The 17,283-nt window shown below is 68.3% G+C and overlaps 11 protein-coding genes across 11 annotated transcripts; 5 read left to right on the top strand and 6 right to left on the bottom strand.

Annotated features, from left to right (window-relative positions):
• Window positions 1-84: 84 nt before the first annotated feature.
• Window positions 85-773, top strand: MICPUCDRAFT_61694 (uncharacterized protein; the record flags this gene model as incomplete). The annotated part of the gene is made up of 1 exon (XM_003055663.1): window positions 85-773. The coding sequence occupies one exon, from the start codon at window positions 85-87 to the stop codon at window positions 670-672; it is 588 nt and encodes a 195-aa protein (XP_003055709.1). The 3' UTR covers window positions 673-773.
• Window positions 728-3,653, bottom strand: MICPUCDRAFT_50662 (vacuolar transport chaperone protein; the record flags this gene model as incomplete). Its single annotated transcript, XM_003055128.1, has 2 exons — window positions 728-3,130; window positions 3,295-3,653. 2 exons carry the CDS (start codon window positions 3,651-3,653, stop codon window positions 865-867), a joined length of 2,625 nt encoding a protein of 874 aa, XP_003055174.1. The 3' UTR covers window positions 728-864.
• A 1,453-nt stretch (window positions 3,654-5,106) lies between these two features.
• MICPUCDRAFT_45192 (COMPASS/Set1C complex protein) lies at window positions 5,107-7,277 on the bottom strand (the record flags this gene model as incomplete). The annotated part of the gene is made up of 2 exons (XM_003055127.1): window positions 5,107-6,776; window positions 7,157-7,277. 2 exons carry the CDS (start codon window positions 7,275-7,277, stop codon window positions 5,872-5,874), a joined length of 1,026 nt encoding a protein of 341 aa, XP_003055173.1. The 3' UTR covers window positions 5,107-5,871.
• A 184-nt stretch (window positions 7,278-7,461) lies between these two features.
• MICPUCDRAFT_61688 (uncharacterized protein) lies at window positions 7,462-8,447 on the bottom strand. The gene has a single exon (XM_003055126.1). The coding sequence runs from the start codon at window positions 8,421-8,423 to the stop codon at window positions 7,689-7,691; it is 735 nt and encodes a 244-aa protein (XP_003055172.1). The 5' UTR covers window positions 8,424-8,447; the 3' UTR covers window positions 7,462-7,688.
• A 539-nt stretch (window positions 8,448-8,986) lies between these two features.
• Window positions 8,987-9,250, top strand: MICPUCDRAFT_50658 (uncharacterized protein; the record flags this gene model as incomplete). Its single annotated transcript, XM_003055662.1, has 1 exon — window positions 8,987-9,250. One exon carries the CDS (start codon window positions 8,987-8,989, stop codon window positions 9,248-9,250), a length of 264 nt encoding a protein of 87 aa, XP_003055708.1.
• A 182-nt stretch (window positions 9,251-9,432) lies between these two features.
• MICPUCDRAFT_43856 (uncharacterized protein) lies at window positions 9,433-9,819 on the bottom strand (the record flags this gene model as incomplete). The annotated part of the gene is made up of 1 exon (XM_003055125.1): window positions 9,433-9,819. One exon carries the CDS (start codon window positions 9,817-9,819, stop codon window positions 9,433-9,435), a length of 387 nt encoding a protein of 128 aa, XP_003055171.1.
• Window positions 9,820-10,194: 375 nt separating this feature from the next.
• Window positions 10,195-11,565, top strand: MICPUCDRAFT_38148 (uncharacterized protein; the record flags this gene model as incomplete). Its single annotated transcript, XM_003055661.1, has 1 exon — window positions 10,195-11,565. The coding sequence occupies one exon, from the start codon at window positions 10,195-10,197 to the stop codon at window positions 11,563-11,565; it is 1,371 nt and encodes a 456-aa protein (XP_003055707.1).
• Window positions 11,566-12,214: 649 nt separating this feature from the next.
• MICPUCDRAFT_50655 (uncharacterized protein) lies at window positions 12,215-14,106 on the top strand (the record flags this gene model as incomplete). The annotated part of the gene is made up of 2 exons (XM_003055660.1): window positions 12,215-13,789; window positions 13,933-14,106. 2 exons carry the CDS (start codon window positions 12,215-12,217, stop codon window positions 14,104-14,106), a joined length of 1,749 nt encoding a protein of 582 aa, XP_003055706.1.
• A 171-nt stretch (window positions 14,107-14,277) lies between these two features.
• On the top strand, window positions 14,278-14,766 carry MICPUCDRAFT_50654 (uncharacterized protein; the record flags this gene model as incomplete). Its single annotated transcript, XM_003055659.1, has 1 exon — window positions 14,278-14,766. One exon carries the CDS (start codon window positions 14,278-14,280, stop codon window positions 14,764-14,766), a length of 489 nt encoding a protein of 162 aa, XP_003055705.1.
• Window positions 14,767-14,842: 76 nt separating this feature from the next.
• On the bottom strand, window positions 14,843-15,766 carry MICPUCDRAFT_50653 (uncharacterized protein). Its single transcript, XM_003055124.1, has one exon. It carries the CDS (start codon window positions 15,575-15,577, stop codon window positions 14,993-14,995), a length of 585 nt encoding a protein of 194 aa, XP_003055170.1. The 5' UTR covers window positions 15,578-15,766; the 3' UTR covers window positions 14,843-14,992.
• Window positions 15,767-15,938: 172 nt separating this feature from the next.
• On the bottom strand, window positions 15,939-17,110 carry MICPUCDRAFT_50652 (uncharacterized protein; the record flags this gene model as incomplete). Its single annotated transcript, XM_003055123.1, has 1 exon — window positions 15,939-17,110. The coding sequence occupies one exon, from the start codon at window positions 17,108-17,110 to the stop codon at window positions 16,013-16,015; it is 1,098 nt and encodes a 365-aa protein (XP_003055169.1). The 3' UTR covers window positions 15,939-16,012.
• Between the last annotated feature and the right edge of the window lie 173 nt (window positions 17,111-17,283).

Here is a 17,283-nt window from a genome sequence, read left to right as displayed (position 1 = left end):
CACGCGAGGAGAGCGAACAGAAAAGTCGCAGTCGCGCGTCGAAGATACGCGCCAGCCTGTCTCTCGAGATTCGCCATTCGCACCATGCGCGCGCTGTCCTCCTCGCCCGTCCTCACGTCCCGGGGTTCGCTCGCGAACGCGCGCGCCCTCGCGCGCGCCCCACGCGCGGCGTCCAACGCGTCGCGCGGTCGCGACCTCGCGGCGATCACGCGCGCGGGCTGGTTCGAGAACGACAAGGACAAGGCTGGTCGAGACACGACCTGGGAGGCGCAGCAGGAGATATTGCGGAAGCGCCGACGCGGCGTGAACGTCGAGTCCGAGATCTCGTCGCGGCGCAAGAAAGTCAGCGGGTTCCTCAAAGGGACGCTCTCGAAGGAGGAGACGGAGGCGATCAACAAGAAGAACCGCGACAAGGCGAACGAGCTGTCGAAGGAGGCGTTCAAGGGGCAGAAGGGATGGATATCCATCCCCGGCATGGCGATCGGCATGCCCGAGTTCGACGGCGGCGAGCGGTTCGACCTGCGCGGGCCGTACGCGGACGAGGGGTGGGTCGACCCTGACGACGAGGGCATCTCGAACCCGTTCAAAGGGCTGTTCGGGGGTGGGAAGAAGAAGAAAGAAGAGGAGAAGCCGAAGCCGAAGCCGAAGAAGAAGGGCTTCTTCGGGCGGTGACGACGACGACGCGACTCTCGTCGCGGGCGTACCGTAACAACTTATCCTAGTCGACGATCTATCTCGTATCCACGCGCGCGCGCGCGACGAACCCAAAACACAACTACGGCGTTAGCTAGCTAGAATCTCATCTCGTCGTCGCGTCTACGGCCTCCCGCGCGAGTCTGTGACGCGCGCCGACGACGACGCGCGTCACAAGTCGCCGCCGCGCTCGTACTGAAGTATCGTCACGATGATGACGACGACCATCGCGCACATCATGATCGCGCCCATCACCACCGGCCCCGTCGGGTCGTGAAACGCCACCGTCCTCCGCGCCGCGATGGCCCGCCCGCGCCACACGAACGTCCACGTCGCGTACGCGCACAAGCACACGCTCGCGCTGAGCATCGTCATCGCGATCACCAGCGGCGCGGTGCTTCGATCGTTCCCGTGAACGTCCTTATGCGGCGCCCCAGACGGAGACCCTCCGAGGTGGACGCCCACGAGCGCGGCGCCGATCGTGCCGATGAGCACCGCGGTGTGGAGCCAAGAGAGAAACGTCCGCTCGTTGGCGAAGAACGTCTTCGGCTCGACGCGCATCGGCACGCTGCGCGGGACCGAAGGCGCGCGACCGCCGCCGGCGCCGGCGCGACCGCCGCCGGCGCCGCCGCCGGGGAGCCGTCTGAAGAAGCGCTTGACGTCCGCGAAGAACCCGGCGCCGCGGCGACCGGCGGCTTCGCGCATGCCCTCCGCCTCCGCGCGCGCGTCGCCGATGAGGTCCAAGACCACGTGCCGCGAAGCGTCGCGCCCTTCCAAGTCGCGCGCGAGGAGCAACGGGTGCGTCAGCTCGCCGTCCTCGTCGCTCCCTCGGCTCCCTCGCCGCTTGCCGGCGTCCGTCCTCGCGTCCGCCGCCGCGGCCGCGGCCGCGCCCGTCGCGGCGTCGCCGGCGCCCGGGCGGGGGACGCGCGCGGCGCCCGTCTCCACGCTCGCCGAGTGCTGCAGCGAATCCCGCAAGCTCACGTCGTCGACCCAGTACGGCACCTCTTGCGCGGTGTCCGGAAACAAGACCGCGCAGCCGTGCATAAATTTGGAAAACTTGTGCACCTCTGTCAGCGCGCCGCTCGCGACAAGCTCGTTGACCCAGTCCGGCGCGGCGACGCCCTCGCCGAGCGCGAGCTTAATCTCGAGCACCGCGTGAGGAAACCGCGTCACCTCCGTTCGGTGCAACGGCACGCTCGGGTCGCGGTACCACCGCTCCAACGCCGTGCACGACGGCCCTCCCGCGGGATTCTCCACGAGCATCGCGAGGGACGTGTCCAGCGAGCAACGCACGCTCGCGTCGTACGGCACCTGAAACGCGGTCCGCATGTACACCGTGCGAAGCGTCGGCTGCAGCTGCTTGCTCTCGATCGCTCTCTGCACCTCCGTGAACAGCGTCTTGATCTTCTTCAGCTCCGCGCCGGACGTTGGTCGCTCGCGATCGTTCTTCGCGTGCTGCGCGCGAAGCCGCGACTCCTCCTTCTCCCACGTGTGCTTACATTGGAGATACGGCACGATGTACGCCGCCGGAAGCGCGAATCGCTCCTTGACGCTCTCCTCCCCGGTCCAGCTCTCCCGGTGCGTCTTCCTCTCGACGTACACCGACCCCGTCGGCGCGGGGCCGTACCAGCGCAGCCGAATGGCGATCGCGCGCGGCGCCTTCTTCAGTCTCGCGTGGTACAGCTCCAAGTGCACGTTGTCCAGGTACACCGAGTTGGTCATCTGGCTGTCCGCGTGCGAGGGCAACGTCAGCCCCGCGAAGCCCGGCGCGACGCCGTCGCCGCTCTCGCCCGCGGCGGCTTCCACCAGTCCCTTCACGCGCTCGCGCTCGACGAGAAACACGGGCAAGTGCTGCGCGATGTTCTGCTTCACGCCGCTGACGTCCTCGGGCGATACCCAGTACTTCCGCGTCGTTCGGACAAAGTCCTGCGCGCCGTCGCGCTCGCTCGCCTTCTTCTTCTTCCCGTTCGCCTTCCGCGTCCGGTCGCCGCGCAGAAGCTCGAACAGGTCCGACATCTGCACGACGAAGACGCTCGAGTGATCCGCGCGAATCCACGGCAGCTGATGCAGACGTTCGAGGTAGTACCGACAGCACACCGTGTGGGGGCAGAGTTTGTCGTGTTTCTTCAAAATTTTGTAGCACGCCATCATGTTCAGGTTCGCAAACTTCTCGATGCGAAGGAACTCGTCCTGGACGCGCTGCAGGCGTTCTCGCAGCGCGTCGACGACGCGCGTCGCTTCCTCGACCACGTCGCCGCTGAGCGTGCTGAAGGGCGACCCCTGGTCCTGGTCTTCGCCGCTCGACGCCGACGCGGACCCGGACCCGTTCTCGCCGCCCTCCGCGGCGGCGGCGGCGACGACGGAGGACACGGACTCGAGCGACGCGATCGAGGAGGTCTTCGACCCGCACGTCGCCGCGATCGTCGGGAGGTCGCGCCTGTGGACGAACGATCGATGACGTGCGACGATGAGCGATGGATCGGCGGTCGAAGAGGAGAAGCGAGGGAGGCGACGACGACGACGGAATAAAATAAACGTACGACGACGAGACGGGACGGGAAGGCGCAGAGTCGCGCGAGATCGGCATGTCGCGCGTCGCACCTCACGGCGTCGTCGATCTCCGCCGCGCAGCTCGCGACGTCGTCCTTGAGCCTGGAGAGCGTGCTCGTGACGAAGTCCCGAACGCGATCCATGTCGTCGTCCAGCAGTTCGAAGAACCGCGTCTCCGTCGCCTGCGCGCTCGCGTTCCCCTGCGGCTTGCGCGGCGATAAAGTGAGCGAGAACTGCGCGAGCGATTTCGGCGGGGTGAACCTCTCCGCCCCCGCGTCGTCCCCGAGCGCGGCGGCCTCATCCCGAGACGCGACGATCGCCTTCAGGACCTTCTTCAGGGCGTTATACCTCACGTAGTGCTCCTTCCATTCCCTCACCGCGTTCTCATCGAGGTATTGCCCGAACTTCATCTCAGATCGCGCTCTCGGAACTGACGCTTTCGAAAGGGCATCACCGCGTTGTGGCCACGGAATATTCCATTTCCGCGCCAACTTAACTTTCTGACGTATTCGTACGTTAAATATACATATGCGCAAACAGTAAGGAGAGTGACGCCAAAAGTACAAGTCGGAGATCTGACGCGCGAAACGAAAAAGGTGCTGTTCGCGCGCCGAGCGTCGAGCAGAGCTCGAGCTATCTCGACGAGACAGTGTTCGCGGCAGCGCGCGGACGAACGACGATGCGGACGACGACGCGCGCGGCGGCGGTTCTCTTCGCCGCGCTCCTCGCGGTCGCGTCCGCGCCGACGCCCTGCGCCGCGCTCGCGCGCGCGTCGCGCGGGGCGACGGCCGCGCTGTCCCCGCGCTCCCCGACGACGTCGACGATCTCGAAGAAGAAGCCCCGCCCGCTCCCCGTCCCCTCGGGCGTGCACATCGCGCTCGGTGCGAACGACGACGAGATGACGATCACGTGGCAGACGTCGAGCTCCGCCGGAAGCGTCGTGCAGTACGCCCCGTTCGGAGGGGGGAACGAAGAACTCGTCCTGAGCGCGACGGGGGAGGAGCGCGCGTTCGTGGACGGCGGGAACGCCTCGGGGACGAGATTCATCCATCACGCGACGCTGCGCGAGCTCCGCCCGGGAGAGAAGATCGCGTACCGCGTCGGCGACCCGGTGTCGCGCGCGTGGAGCGAGCGGTTCTGGTTCTTCCACAAGCGCTCGCCGGAGCAGATACGAGCCGGCCCGCCGCTGCGGATGATCGCCGTGTGCGACGTCGGGCACTCCGACTCCACCGGCGTGTTAGATCTCGTCCGCGCGGAGGTGCACGGCGTCGACGGCGCCGACGCGGACGTCGCGGAGGCGCGTCCCGACCTCCTCGTGCACTGCGGCGACTTCGCGTACGATCTGGACAGTCGCGACGGGCGCACGGGCGACCGATACATGGACGACATCCAGCCCATCGCGGCGTACGTGCCGTACATGGTATCCCCGGGGAACCACGAGCGCGCGTACAACTTTTCGCACTACAAGGCGCGGTTCCGCATGCCCGGCGTCGGCGCGGAGACGGAGACGCAGAACCACTACTACTCGCTCGACATCGGACCGGTGCACTTGGTGGCGTGGAACTCGGAGGTGTTCTTCTGGGGCGAGTACTTCGACGCGGCGTACGTGAACAAGATGTACGACTGGCTCGAGGCGGATTTAGCGGCGGCGAACGCGAACCGAGCGAAGACGCCGTGGATCGTCGTCCACGGCCACAGGCCGATGTACTGCGCGAAAGCGACGAAGGGGTACGCGTACGCCGCGGAGGAGGAGAGTCGACGAGGGGGATGGTTCACGCGTGCGATAACGTCCGGGAAGAGGGCGTTAGGTTTAGGAAAGAAACACAACCACGCGGACGATAAGCCGACGTGCTCGTGGACGAACGAAGCCGTCCGAAGAGGCATCCCTTCGTGGTGCGAGGACGAATACAGAGACGGAGCGCTCGGCGCGTGCGGCGCGAGAGAGGCGACGGAATTCCTGGGAGAGGCGTCGGCGTCGGCGTCGGCGTCGGAATCGCAGCGGTCGATATTCCCGATCGAGGAGCTCTTCTACGACCACGGCGTCGACTTGCACTTCAACGGGCACGAGCACGACTACGTGCGGTATTACCCCGCGTATCGCGACGAAGTCGCGGGCGGAGAGAACGTCACGTTCGAGCGGTACGTGAACCCCCACGCGACGGTGCACATCACCACCGGCAGCGGCGGGAACGACGAGATGGACAGCGGCGCGAAGTTCCCGAACCCGCCGAGCCGGGGAAGGTGCACGCACGACGACGCCGCGGCGTGGTGCGCGTTTCAGAGCGGGTGGGGCCCGAAGAAGAAGAGCGGACGCAGCGCGGATTTCACGTACGGCGTCGTCTCCGTCGACGGCGACGGAACGTCGCTGGAGTGGCGGCAGTACAGCGCGTACGACAAGGGGCTCGAGATCGATCGGTTCAGGATCGAGACGAGCGCGCACGGGCCGTTCAAGGACAGGATTAGGAGGGGGGGGGGGACGACGGTCGACGCGGCGGCGCGTCCCTGAGACGTCGTCTAGCCAGCCGGGGACGCGCGAGCGCGGCGAGGCGGCGAGGCGGCGATCGCGATCGATACCGCAGCACGCATTATGATATCACACGCATCACGACGCACGCAAACACGCCGCGCTCACGCGCCCATGTTCTGCGGAATCCACAGCGCGCACCCGCCCTCCGTGCACGCGCTCGCCGCGAGCATCATCCCCGGCGCCCACCGAATCGAGCTCGGGATCCCCGCGTGCCTCGACCCCCACACCGCCACCTTCCCCCCCGTCTTCGCGCTCCACACGTGCACGCGGCTGTCCGCGCCCCCGGACAACACGTACTGCCCGTCCGGGGTCCAGCACGCCTCGAGGTTGTTCCCGGACGCCCCCGCGGCGTCCTTCCCCTGCCCCATCCCGCCCGTCTCCGCGCCGACGTTGATGCGCATAGTCTCGTCGCCTTCGAACGCGTTGAGCACGTACATGACCCCTCCGGCGACGCACAGCAGAAACTCCCCGTCCGGCGAGAACTTCGCGCACGTGACCCGCGGCGCGTGCCCGGTGACCCTGTCCTTCGCGCCCACTCGAAACGTCGTGAACGGCCCCTGGTCGTACCCTCGCGCATCGTACAGCTTCACCTCGCCGTCGTCCGTCGCGGCGGCGAAGATGAGCCCCTGCGCGTCGCACGCCACCGACGGCGTCGTCGCGCATCGGATCACGCCGTTGCAGACGTTCGTGCGCAGGTCCCACAGGCGCACGGTGCGATCCTTGGCCGCGCTGAGGAACTGGTCGGTCTTCGCGGACATCGCGACGGAGACGACCTGGTCGGCGTGCCCGACGAAGTACCGCAGGTACGTGTTGTCGTGGAGCGAGTGGTATCGCAGCGCGTGATCCTTCTGCGGCTGCGCCGACGCGGTCTTCACCTTGGACGCGTACACGACCGCCTGGGACGCGTGCGTGAAGGTGACGCACGAGCAGCCGTACTTTTTGGAGTAGAGCGTCTTCAGGAGCTGCCCGGTGTTCGTGCGGTACAGGTGCAGCGCGTCGTCGTCGCCTGCGGGGGAGGAGGGATCGGGATCGGATGTGAGATGGGGTTGGCTGGCGCGGGATCGGATCGGCGGCGAGCGAGAGAGGCGAGTCCTTAAGGATCGGCGTCCACCACGCGAACGCGGTCGTATGGGGACCAGTGTATAGGGTGATCGCGACGGGTCGGTGGATGGATTCGAGGGCGGCGCGCGGGGCGCGGGGGGGATCGCGCGACGGGAGGGACCGCGCGCGTGGACGTCGCGCGCGCGCGAAGGCGCCGTCGTCGCGATCGCGGGGATGAACCCGCGGCGCGATCGGACGATCGCGCGCGCGGGAGCGGGAAGTCTCGACGCGCGCCGCGCGGGTCGAGGCGAGCGGCGAAAAGCGGAGCGAGATCCGCGGACGCACCGACGGTGACCATCACGTCCTCGGTGTGATGGAAATCGAGCGAGTTGATGGGGCCCGTGTGGTCTCGAAAGAACCGGCCGGGCGCCATCGACTTGATCTGCTGCTCGTCCAGGAGCACCATCGCGCTCGTCGCGCGCGCGAGAGGGCGGCGGAGATGAGATGAAGTGGCCGCGGCGAAATCGTCGCCGCGGTTTTGCAGGCGAGAGGACGAAGGACGAGTCGGCGGTTTTCGGAGTGACCGACGACGGACGCCGGCGAGGAGAGAACCTCATCGCGCGCGCGAGAGGGAAAGAGTCTCGGCGTTTCTGTTTAATACGTGCATTGCAAAAGCCGCGGACGCCATCGCGGCGATGGCGTCCGCGGCGTGTTGGCTCTCGTTATCATACAAGCGGAGGTCGCGTCCGATCCGTCCCTCGACGGATCCGTCCGATCCGATCGGGGCGATCCGTCCGATGCGTCCACGCACTCGATCCGCGTCCGCCGTCCCTCTCCTCCGGGCTTCTCTCCTCTCCTCCACCGCACCGCGCGTCTCTTAATCCTTGGACTTCTTCTTGCCGACGCGGTACGACCCGGTCACGATCGCGTGATCCCGCTCGTACGGCTCCAACGTCAGCTGCTCCGCGGGCTTGAACTGCTCCTGCTGCAGCTTCTTCACTTCGCGCGCGAAAACCGCCTCCGCCGGCACCGTGGAGTCGATGCAGTTCGCCTTGATGGAGATGATAAAGTTCCCGCCCGTTTTCAAGAAGTACTGCGCGTTGAGCGCGACGATTCTCGCCTGGTCCGGCTGCGCGACGTCCGCGAAGATCGTGTCCACCATGCCGACGAGCATGCGGTACCGCATCGGGTGCCTCGCGTCCTCGATGATTGGAATGACGTTGGTGCGCTTCTTCGCCATGTTCACCAAGTCGCGGCCGGGGCGGTGAGAGAACTCCACGGCGTAGACGCACCCGGTCGGGCCGACGACGTCGGAGCAGTGCGACACCGTCGTCCCCGCGGCGGCGCCGAGGTACAGAAGCTTCGTCCCGGGTTTGATGTGCACGTTGTCGAGGCCGCCGAGGATGCCCGCGGCGACTTTCGACCGAAACGGGTTCCACACGCGGTACTCCGTCTTCGTGCCGTCCTCCTCGTCCACGGAGATTCTCTTCTCGCCGTACACGGACTCGCCGACGACGAGGTTCTTCGTGACGAGCGCGTCTTCTTTCCCGCGCGCGACGAAGATGCCCTCGTGGCGGTGCTTCTCGACGACAACCTTCGCGCCGCCCTTCATGCCGCCTCTGCCGCCTCTGCCGCCGCGGCCGCCGCGGCCGCCGCCTCTGCCGCCGCGTCCGCCATCGCGGCCGCCTCTGCCGCCGCCGCGTCCGCCGCGTCCGCCATCGCGGCCGCCTGACGATGAGAGGGAGAGAAGAGAGCGAGGGGACGGGCGACGGTCGTTTGGTGAGATAAACGATCGGGGACGGATGGTGGATTGTCGTTTGCGAATTCGTCCGTCGCGACTCCCGCGGGAATGAATTTCCGTGACGAAGCGTGCGCGCGGTGGGCCGCGCGCGACGCGCGCAACGCGCGCGCGACGATCGCGCGCGCAATTCCGAGATCACGAGAGGGATGAAGACGCACCGCGACCGCCGCGACCGCCGGGGGAGAAGCCACCGCGGCCACCGCCTCTGCCGCCGGGGCTGAAACCTACGGGATGATCGAAGGGAAGACGCGCGAGAGGAGGGAGAATTCGTTCGGTCAGACGGCGGCGGGGCGGCGGGTTCGAGCGTCGCGCGGCGAGGTCCGAGGGGGCGCGAACGACGCGCGCGATCGCGTCGGCGTCATCGCGCGCGCACGATGACGCGCGACGCGTCGCCACGCGCGCGCGACGGCGCGTCCAACGCGACCTCGCGCGTTCCCGGACGCCGCCGAGGACGCGCGTTCGTTCGCTTTTTTTTTTGCGGCGAATCGACAGATTCGCTCTCGGCTCCGGAAACGTCGCGCGGGGGGGACACGCACCGCCTCTGCCGCCGCGTCCAGCAGGAGGTCGCATCTTTACAGGTGTCCGGTGAGCGTAGACGCGCTCCGGAGTACCGAGATTACTCGCCGGCCGACGTGTGAACGCGGTCGATGAAGTGAACGGGGACGCGATTTTCCGCGGAGAGAGAAGGTTTGGCTGGCTGGTCGAGAGCTGGTCGAGAGCGCACTCGAAAAATAAATCATCTTCCGACGTCGACGGCGACCCGTCCGCCGTCGTCCTAGTAGCTAGGCTAGCACCCGCCGCCCTCGCTTCTTTCCTCTAACTAATCGCCCAAGTACGCGACCGCGTCGATCTCTATCTTCGCGTTCAGCGGCAGCGTCTTCACGGTGAAGCACGCCCGCGCGGGCGGGTCGTTCGGGAACCGAGCGCCGTAGATCGCGTTCACCTTCGCGAAGTCGTCCATGTCCGCGAGGAGTATCGTCGTCTTCACGACCGCGTCGAAGTCCGCCCCCGCGGCTTTCAGGATCTCCCCCATGTTCTTCATGACCTGCTCCGTCTGCGACTCGACGTCGTCGCCCGCGAAGTCCTTCGTCCCGGGGACGAGGCCGATCTGTCCGCTGACGTAGAGCGCGTCCCCGGCGCGGACGGCTTGGCTGTACGGGCCGAGCGCCGCGGGGGCCTTGTCCGTGGCGACGACGCTCTTGGACATCGCGCGCGCGGCGACGACGCGCTTGGCGGGCGCGCGGAGCGTCGCCGGCGCGCGGAGCGCGGCGACGCGGCCGAGGGACGTGAGCGAGCGAGCGGCGGCCATCGGGGTGGTGTCGTAGAAAGTGATTATTCTGTGACGGAGAGCGGCCGCCGGTGGGCCGCGGCCGGCGCGCCGCGCGACGAGACCTCCGGTCGCGCCTGGTTTTTGCGGCCGAGTTTCCGCGCTGAGGCGCGCACAGCGAACGCCGCACCCGACGCGGCCGGCCGTCTGAACCGCGCCCACCGCGGGTTCAGAGACCTTCACTCTAAAGGTCCTCGCGACGCGCGCGCGCTCCGCGATCGCTCGCGCGCTCGAGGCGCGTCCGCGGGGGGCGCCATGAAGATGCCCACGTTCGAGAAGAATCCAAAGGAGAAGGCGTTCTCCGGGTTCGGAAAGTCGATGCTCAAGGCGATGGGGTGGAGCGAGGGCGAGGGCTTAGGGAAACAGCGCGACGGCATCAAGGAACACGTCAAGGTGAAGCAGAGAGAGTTCAACATCGGTCTCGGCGCGGAGAAGGAGCGGTACAAGTGGGAGGAGAAGTGGTGGGAGAATCACTACGAGGGCGCCGCCGCCAAAATCGCCGCCGCGTGCGCGGACGCGGGCGTCGCGGTCGACGACGGCGGCTCCGACGGCTCGGACAGCGACAGCGACAGCGACGCCGACAGCGACAGCGAGATGGCTCGGAACTTGAAGCACTGCGCCGTGGACGCGACCGGGAAGAAGATCGTCGCCGCGGGCAAGGTCAAGGGCCGCGACGGCATCTACTACAGCGGGCGAGAGTCCGACCTGAAGCTCGCGAAGGACCTCGCGAAGGGCGGCGGGAAGGGCGACGGCGGGTTCTTCGGAAGAGCGAAAGGGAAGCTCGCGCGCATTGCGGAGGCGGAGAAGGCGTTCATGGACAAGTACGGGGGGGTCCAGGAGGGCGACGCCGCGAGAGAGCGCGCCGCGCGCGGGGACGACGCGTCGTCCTCCGGCGGGGGATCCTCCGACGCGAAGAAGGCGAAGACGAGTCGGACGAAGGCGTCGAAGAGGGACAAAAAAAAAGCCAAAGCCGCCGCGGACGACGAGGCCGAGGCGGCGAAGAAGGCGGCGAAGAAGGCGGACAAGAAGTCGAAGAAATCCGCGCCGAGGACGCCGTCGCCCGATCCGGAACCCGAGCCGCTGACCGGGGAGGCGTACGAGGGGAAACCGAGCGCCAGCACGCTGTCGTTGTCGTGGTGGCAAAACGCCAAGTTCACGTGGGGCGGCGTCGTCGGGAGCAAACGCGAGCGCGACCTGGACGATCGATCCGCGGTGAAGCGCGAGCGAGGGTTCACGGAGGACGACCAGGAAGCGCTGTTCAACCTCGCGCACGACGGGAAGGTGGAGAAGAGATCGAAGAGGGGCTTGGGCGGTAAGGGCGTCATCAAGACGGAGCACACGGGGACGAAGCGGAGGTTCGACGACGACGGCGAGCTCGACGCGGCGCCGGGGACGGGGAAGTCCGCGAAGGAGCCCGCCGCGGTCGTCGTCAAGGAGAAGAGAGAGAAGAAGGAGAAGAAGGAGAATAAGAGCAAGAAGGAGAAGAAGAGCAAGAAGGAAAAGTCGCCCAAGGTGGACCTCGCGAGAGCGCCGGCGAAGCGAGCGAAGCGGAACTCGTACCTCGACAAGATAAACGACCTCGCCGCGGTGAACCGCGCCGGCGGGGCGAGGGTGCCGGGCAAGTGAAGCGCGGTGGCGACGACGACGACGAGGGAGGGAGGGAGGGAGCCGGCGAGCGGCGCGCGTCGGTTAGCATCATGTCGTGTCGTATGAGTGCGACGTCGTCGCGGCGCGCTCGCGTTCCGTCCGCCGCCTCGCCTCGCCTGGCTCGTCGGGCAGTGTGTTCCCCCAGCCTACCAGCCGTGATCAGCCGCAGCAGCCAGGCAGCCAGGCGCCCGTCGTCGCGTCGCTCAGATCATTTAAAAACGAACGCGTGCACTCGAGAGCGCGCCGCGGGCAGGGTGATACCGTCCGTCGCCGCGACTCCGACGCCCCCCCCCACATGAAGCGGGCCCGCGAGGAGGTCGACGAGCTCGACGATCGACCGCGGAAGACAGAGGAGTCCCCGCCGAAGCGCTTCCGCGCGCGAGTCGTCAGGCTCGTGCAGAGGCTCCTGACGTCGTACTTCCGCTCGGGCGCGGCGATCGCGCCGCGGTCGCCCGCGCCGGAGCCGGAGCCGCGGCGCGCGCTGGAGTACGACAACTCCGACGGCGAAGAGGACTGGGGCGGCGAGGAGCGGGAGGGGACGTTCAAGTCGGTCGCGGACGACGCGTCGGAGGAGGCGCGGTTCGGACGGTAGACTTTTAAGATCCACGCAGTCCGAGGCGGGACGACGATGAAGCGCGGAAGAGCCGCGACGGGGAGCACGCCGCAGCGAAGCGGGTCATCGTTCGTGGACTGCCCGCTCTGCGCGAAGTCGTTCCACTCCGCTTTGATCGCCGCGCACGTCGAAAGTTGCCTCGGCGTCGTCGCCGCGGAGGAGCCGCCGAAGGAGGAGGAGGCGACGACGCGCGGAGGAAATCCGAAAGAGCAGACGAAGGCGCCGGCGGACCCTTCCCCGCCGCCGCCCGCCGACGCGCCCGCGCCCGCGCCGTCCGCGTTCGCGGCGATGATGAGAGCGCAGCGAGGCGCGAGCTGCAAGCGCGTCTTCACGGCGTGGATCGACGCGGCGACCGACGCGTGGCGGTGGGTCGTCGAGCCCGGCGCCGCGCCAGGCGCCGCCGCGGAGGCGGCGGGGTTCGACGCGAGCGGCGCGAGGGGCGGCGGCGGGCTGTTCACCGCGGTCGTGAAGTTCAAGGAGAAGACGACGGAGGGAGAACCGTGCGAGACGACGCTGACGCTCGTCACGGACGTCCAGCCCGCGAGCGCGGGGGAGGCGGAGGCGGAGCTCCGCGCCGCCGCGCGACCTCCGTCGGACGGCTCGCGGGGGGCCTCGGACGGCGCGCCGCACCTCTCCCCCGGGGTGCTCAAGTCCGCGCTCCAGAAGAACATACGGCGCGGGCGGATCGTCTCCGCGGCGCGGTGCGCGAGGCTTCTGCTCCTTCAGTCCCCGTCCGAGGCGCTCAGAAGGCTGCCCGTGATCGCGCTCGAAGACGCCGTCGCGCATCCCGCGACGCCGCTCGTCGCGTGGCTCGCCGCGGCGCACAGCAAAGGGTACGCGCTGCCTCGAAGCGCGCGCGATGTCGTCGTGCGCTACGCCGCGGAGCTCGCGGCGTGCGATGGGAAGGACGTCGACGTCGTCGGGGAGGACGCGTTTGACGAGAAAGAGAACGGCGCGGCGGCGACGGCGACGGCGACGACGACGACGAGCGAGCTGTGCAACCTCGCGGTGGCGTGTCGAGGCTTGGACGCGTCGCGCCAGTCCGGGATGATCGTCGCGCTGTGCGTCCGCGCGCACTTCGGGGGGATGAAAGGCGACGTGGACATGCTCCGCGCGAGCGCGGCGACGTGGCGCGCGAGGTTCGTGGAAGAGAACGCCGAAGCGAAGGAGTCGAACGGATCGCGCGCGGGCGCGGGCCCCTCGTGGTCGTCCGCGCTCGACGCGCTCTTCGCGTCCGCGGCGGAGAAAGCGTCCGCGGCGCTCGCCCTCGCGGCGCGTCGCGCGTCCTCAGACGACGGCGCCGCCGCCGCCGTCCCGGCTCTCGCGTCGGCCGCGCCCGTGGACGCGGGCGCGTTGACGCGAAAAGACGTCCCGCCCGCGGCGATTGACTTTCACGTCTCGGACGTCGTCGAGGACGCGTGTCGATCGCCGCGCGCGAGCGTCGCGCTGACCGAGGCGCTCGATCACGGGCTCGACCGCGCGCTCGGGGAAGATCTCCCCGCGCTCGTGCGGTCGGTGATATGGTCGCGGTGCTCGTCCGTCACGGACAAGAGCGCGTGGTCGAGAGCTTGGGCGGGGGCGGGGGCGGAGGTGAGACTGCTTCCCATACGACCCCGTTCGCGTGGTGCACGCCGTTCCTTAAGGACTTTTCCCGTCGTCACTCTTCACCCGCGCTTCCCTTTCAACGTTTGACCGGTAAGACGTTCGACTGACCGATCGCTTCACCCACGCAGGCGGCGGGGGCGGAGGCTTCGCGGGCGGCGGCGGCGGCTTCGCGGGCGGCGGAGAAGGAGGAGGAGAAGGAGCGGAAGCCCGTCGACGCGACGGAGATTTTCTGGCGGCGGATCGAGAGCGCGGTGGAGAGCTACCAGCGGCGGTTCATCGCGCGCAGGTTCTTCGACGAGTGAGCGACGTCACAGTAGTAGTCACACTAGCAAGCAAACAGGCGAGGCCTGACAGAACAGATAATAAACAGAGTCAGGTGCAGTGGTCGGTGCGAAAAGAATCTGTTCTTGACGACTTCGTCGACGACCTCGACGCTCGCGCGTCTGGTCTCACTCCTCGCGCGCGCGATCGCGATGGCGTCCGTGGAGACGTACGTCGCGGACTACGCGAATCCGTCGCACGCGAAGACGGTGAGCGACCTCCTGAACGGGTACGCGCTCGACCAGTTCGGGAACAGCGGACCGCTCCCCGACGAGATTCGCGCCAAGCTGTGCGCCGAGCTCGCGAACGTTCCCGGCGCGTTCAGCGTCGTCGCGACGATCGCGGGCGAGGCCGTGGGGTTGATTAACGCGTTCATGGGGTTCAGCACGTTCAAGTGCAAGCCGCTCGTGAACGTGCACGACGTGTTCGTCTCGCCGGAGCATCGAAGGAAGGGCGTGACGCAGGCGATGATGGCGAGGGTGCAAGCCATCGCGATCGAGAGAGGCGCGTGCAAGCTCACGCTGGAGGTGCTCGCGAACAACCCGAACGCGATGGGGTCGTACAAGAAGTTCGGGTTTAAATCTTACGAGCTCGACCCGGAGCTCGGCGTCGCGCACTTCTGGGAGAAGAAGCTCGAGTGAGTCCTTCGGACGTCGTCGCGGGCGGCGGCGCGGCGCGAGCGAGAGACTTCGAGAGGCACGGATGGACGCGCGCGCTCGTCGATAGATTAGATTGATTCACTCGCACGTCGCGTGTCCTAGCTACCACGATGTGAACACGCGCGGTGCGGTACGGTGCGATCGCCCCGGAGCGCCCCCTCCCCCGCCTTTTTAAGACGTCTGGCGGTCTCTTCGTCCCTCCCTCCGCCTACGACCCGAGCTTAAACGCGTCCGTGACGAGCGCGTAGATGAGACCGAGCTTGAACCAGTTCAGAAACCCCCAGTACTTCCCGGGCTTGATCTTGTTGTAGTACGCCCTCGTCACGAGCTCGAAGAACCCGACGCAAAACGCGCCGGCGACGACGTCGTTGATCCCGAGCACGCCGAACGTCAGCGAGATGACGTTCGCGGTGTAGAATCCCGCGAAGGCGCTGATGGCTTTCCACAGCGTTCGCCTGCCCTTGCGCACGCGGAAGTACAGCTCGATCCGGATCGGGAGGGTCGTGAGGATGGACGCGATGCGCGTCTCCCTCGGCCCCGTCACCGCGGTGATCGTCAGCTCGCCGCGTCGTCCGCCGCCGCGATGGACGCGCCCCCGCGAGGCGATGGACGCGCGGCTCGCGGCGGATCCGATGGGGCGAAAGATCATCGCGCGCTCGGCCGCGCCGTCGCCGCCGGCGGACGACAGCGCTCGCGACGCGCTCGACGCCGCGGGCCGGACCGTCCGTCGCGATACCCCCGCGCCGCCCATCCCGACCGCGGCGGTCGTCCCGAGCGTCGCGATCGCCGCCATCGTCGCGTCGCCGCGCGAAAACCCAAGTCGAGTCGTCCGCGCCTTTACCTTTCCCGCGCGAAGGGACGCCGCCGACGCGCCGCTCGTGCGCGGGCGCGCGCGTGCTACGCCGCGATCGCGATTCGCGCGCGCGTGCGTCGGTCGGGGGAACCGAACGACCCTCGACGTGCGTGCGGTGGACGCCGCGCGCGAAGCTCTGCGGACGGCGCCGCGCGACGAGCGGTTGGTTGCGGATAAAATCGCCACCGTCGGCAACCTCTCGCGCGGACGGGGGCCCAGCTGGCGTAGGGTCGCACGTACGGCGAGCAGTCAGACGTGTACGCGAACGCGTAGTACACGACGCGGCGCGAGAACGACGAAACGATCGACGATCGGCCTCTCTATCGCGGCGACCTAGCTAACACGCATCCCCCCCCCAACTCGTCGTCGCTCGCGTCAGTCGTACGTCTGCAGGTTCTCGTAATACTCCCTCGTCTTCTCCAGCGTGGACGTGAACGCGAACTTCACGATCGATCGCTCCCCCTTCGTGATGGGCGTCACGCGGTGAATCACGCTCTCCGCGCGGACGACGATGACGCTGTTCGGCTCCGTCCACCCGCCCCTCCTCGCTCCCTCGCCGTCCTGCCACTGCGTCTGCGAGTCCGACGTGTTGTCCAGCGTGAACACGAGCTCGTACTGCGGCTCCGTGTACAGCGCGACGTCCTGGTGCCAGTCCATCGCGCTCCCCGGCGGGTACACGCGAAACTCCACGGGGACGTCCGCGGGTTGGAGGTCTTTCCCGACCAGCCGCGATATCCGGTCCGCGACGGTCTGGTTCATGAACGCGCGGTGGACGACGTGCTCGCGCGGGATCATCACGCCCAGCCGTTGCTTCGCGCACGCGCGGCGCTCCGTCGCCAAGGACGCGCGCAGCGTCTCGCACGCCTCTCTCACGACGCGGAAGTCGTCCGGGGAGAAAAAGTCTCTCGCGTAGACGAAGCCACCGCTCCGGGAGAAGACGCTCTCTTCCTGGCGCGTCCGTCGCGATCGGTCCGCCCTCGCCCTGCGCGCGCGCTGGAGGAGCTCGCGCGTGATCTGGAGGGAGCCGCCGGAGCGGGTGTAGTCGGCGACGCGAGACGGAGCCCCCGGCGCCGCGAGCGGGGGCGCTCTTCTTCGCTCCGCGGCGCCGCTTCTCTCCGAGGCGCCCGAAACGACGCCGCCGCCGGTCGCGCGCGGGGCGCTCCTGGACAGACCGCCCGCGCCCGCGCGAGGCTCGGTCGCGCCCGCCGCGCGCGGCGTGGCCGGGGGTTTCCACCACGGATCGCCGCCGGCGGCGTTCGACGCGGACGCGGTCGTCGCGGAGGACGCGTTCGACGACGACGCGCGCCCCCCCGAGCGGAAGAAGATCGCGGCCGCGCCCCCCGGACGACGGCGCGAGGGCGCGAGCGGCGCGGCGCGGAGCGCGTCGCGCGAGGACAGCGCGCTCGCGTCCGTCGCGGCGCGTCGCGACGCGACGAGCGCGGTCGCGGACGTCGTCGCCATCGCGGCCGCCATCGCGCGCTCTCGCCTCCTCGAGAGAGATCCGCTCGCCGCGCGTACCTAACACGCGCCGACGAAAAGCGAGCGCCCTCTCGCCGCGCTTCAGATCCGCGCCGCGATCCGCGCGCGTCGGTTCCGCGCCGCGCCGCGTTCTTCGCGCGCGCGGTGTAGACGACTTCGCGAAGACT

Source organism: Micromonas pusilla (assembly GCF_000151265.4).
Source record: "Micromonas pusilla CCMP1545 genomic scaffold MICPUCscaffold_1, whole genome shotgun sequence".
NCBI classification, from domain to species: Eukaryota; Viridiplantae; Chlorophyta; class Mamiellophyceae; order Mamiellales; family Mamiellaceae; genus Micromonas; species Micromonas pusilla.
Note: the sequence above shows the minus strand (reverse complement) of the source record. Positions and strands in the feature narration are given on the sequence as shown.

Bases quoted from the DNA above. Each gene is read 5' to 3' on its own strand.
- MICPUCDRAFT_61688 (XM_003055126.1), bottom strand. From the start codon at position 8,423: ATGAAGGGCGGCGCGAAGGTTGTCGTCGAGAAGCACCGCCACGAGGGC.
- MICPUCDRAFT_50653 (XM_003055124.1), bottom strand. From the start codon at position 15,577: ATGGCGGCGATCGCGACGCTCGGGACGACCGCCGCGGTCGGGATGGGC.